Source organism: Aquarana catesbeiana, linkage group LG09 (genome assembly GCF_042186555.1).
Source record: "Aquarana catesbeiana isolate 2022-GZ linkage group LG09, ASM4218655v1, whole genome shotgun sequence".
Taxonomy (NCBI): domain Eukaryota; kingdom Metazoa; phylum Chordata; class Amphibia; order Anura; family Ranidae; genus Aquarana; species Aquarana catesbeiana.
The window spans coordinates 28,692,643-28,695,155 of record NC_133332.1 but is presented as its reverse complement, the minus strand read 5'-3'; the positions used below and the strand labels follow the sequence as shown (position 1 = coordinate 28,695,155).

Below are 2,513 nucleotides of genomic sequence, written 5' to 3'. Positions count from 1 at the left end.
TTTTTTTGGATAGATGGTACTATTCCTGAACCAAACACTTGAAAATATTTAATTGACAGTATTTAGCATTTTATTATTTTTTGTTGGTCTTTTTTACCTTTAATAATCTTTAAAGCCTGAAGGCTGAACCTGTATTCTGCTCTAAGAAGAATGATTAAAATATACGGTATAATATATTATGTGTGTTATAATGCAGGAAACTAAAATAAGTTTTTCTTGCTGAAACGTTCTTCCATATGAGCCTTTAACATTACTTTGTTATCATACTTTCCCAACATCTGCAAAATTTTCATGAAAGCTACCTTCACCTCCTGGTTCCGAAGGCAGTATATGACGGGGTTCATGAGAGGAGTAACTACACAGTAGAAGACAGAAATCACTTTGTCCATTGTAAAGCGGATGTGGGAGGTGGGTCGAATGTACATGAAGATTACAGTCCCATAGAAGATGGACACCACAGCTAAGTGGGATGCACATGTATTAAAGGCCTTCTTTTGCCCTTCCGTTGATGGGATCTTCAGGACAGCAAGGACAATGAAGGTGTAGGATATCATGATCAGAAGGAAACAGCCCAAGATAACACTCCATGACATGACCATGAAGATAAACTCGCCTTCTGAAGTGTCCTCACAGGAGAGCTTCAGCAGAGGAGCATAATCACAAAAGAAGTGGTCTATAAAATTGGGAAAGCAAAACCTCAAGGTAGAGATCCAGACAGCGGGTGGGAAGGCAGCCAGAAGACCACATACCCAAGCACCAATTGCCAGTTTTAAGCTAATCATACCAGTCATCAGAGTTGGATAATGCAATGGTCTGCAGATGGCCACATATCGGTCATAAGCCATCACAGCAAGAAGACAGTTTTCTGCAGCCCCAAAGCCGAACAGAAAATAAAACTGGGCCAAGCATGACGATGAAGAGATCTCTTTTTGTTGGGTCAACAATGCATTGAGCATTATAGGAATAGTTACTGTGGTGTATAAGACCTCCAGCAGAGAGAAGTTGGCCAGAAGTATGTACATGGGTTTGTGGAGATGGTGGTCCACTGCCACTAGTATGACGACCAGGAAATGGGCTCCGATTGTGAGGACGTACATGCTGGAGAAGAGGGAGAAGAGAAACAGCTCCACCTCTCGCAGGGTTTCAAACCCAACAATGATGAAAGATGCAGCGATACCATGGGTCCCATTGTCAGATTTTGGCATTATCCTTGGAAAACAGACATTCTATAGTGAAAATCTGATATTTTAATGATAGTTTTTATTTAAATTGTAGTATCTGGTCATTGCTGGAGAGTTAAACACCCTGATAGTCTCCTATATCTCTTGAGGCTGCTATTGATCAGATATCTGTGCTTAAGCTGGCCATAGATGTATAGATTTATTTCATTCAGCATACAGGCTGAAGAAAATAAATCTAACAGATTTCAAGTGTATGCCAAGCTAAAACTTTTTTTTGTTGTTTTGGATATAGTGTGGAAAGGCCAAAACCCAGTCATGTTCTTAATGATATTTTGTCCTTTAGTTAAATAGATTTTCCTCACTTCCTGCCCTGCTGACAACAGTTTCACCACATAGGAAGTGAGAAAAAGTCTGCAACTAGGATGCAGACAGTAACTAAAGTGGAACCTAACTGTATCTGAACCCCACAAACTGAAAACACTATTAAATAATTTTTTAATATTCAAAGCCAACTCAACTCACCCATGCATCCATGTCTCCCTGCTTTATTTTGTTGAGAAATCCCTTTAGCATTACTAGTTGTGGCCAATTTGAGTAAGGGCAGAGAATTCATGTAGCATTTACTTACTGGAATGCATCTGCCCTTAGCTCAGGCATGCTGACAGCAGGGTTTGCTTAGCTGAAAAAACCCTCCTCTTCTCCTCCAGATGAAAGAAAAAAAAAGTAGCATGAAGACTCCTAAGATGCACGACATCATTTTTGGCATAGGCCAGAAACCAGGAAGCAACTAAAGAATTGTAAAAAAAAAAGTTTAAAACAAGTAAATAAAATATACACAGGTGTGCACAGGCTATTGCATTAGGGTGTGTACCCCACAGCTCAAATACACGTGTGTGTGTACAACCATGGCCAAAAGTTTTGAAAATGACACAAATATTAATAATACTACTTCATGTCTGCTGCCTGAGTTTTTATGATGGCAATTTGCATATACTCCAGAATGTTATGAAGAGTGATTAGATGAATTGCAATTAATTGCAAAGTCCCTCTTTTCCATGAAAATTAATTTAATACCACTATTTGTGAAGAAGGCTTTAGGGTGCCCAAGAAAGTCCAGCAAGCGCCTAGACCATCACCTACAGTTGATTCAGCTGCGGGATCGGGGAACCACCAGTGCAGAGCTTGCTCAGAAATGGCAGCAGGCAGGTGTGAGTGCATCTCCACGCACAGTGAGGAGAAGACTTTTGGAGGATGGTCTGGTGTCAAGAAGGGCAGTAAAGAAGCCACTTCTCTTCAGGAAAAACATCAGGGACAGACTGATATTCTGCATAA

The 2,513-nt window shown here is 40.3% G+C and overlaps 1 protein-coding gene across 1 annotated transcript; it reads right to left on the bottom strand.

Moving 5' to 3' along the window:
- Positions 1-200: 200 nt before the first annotated feature.
- On the bottom strand, positions 201-1,205 carry LOC141108880 (olfactory receptor 10C1-like). The gene has a single exon (XM_073600850.1). It carries the CDS (start codon positions 1,203-1,205, stop codon positions 201-203), a length of 1,005 nt encoding a protein of 334 aa, XP_073456951.1.
- Between the last annotated feature and the right edge of the window lie 1,308 nt (positions 1,206-2,513).

Coding starts and splice junctions, on each gene's coding strand:
- LOC141108880 (XM_073600850.1), bottom strand. CDS start 1,205: ATGCCAAAATCTGACAATGGGACCCATGGTATCGCTGCATCTTTCATC.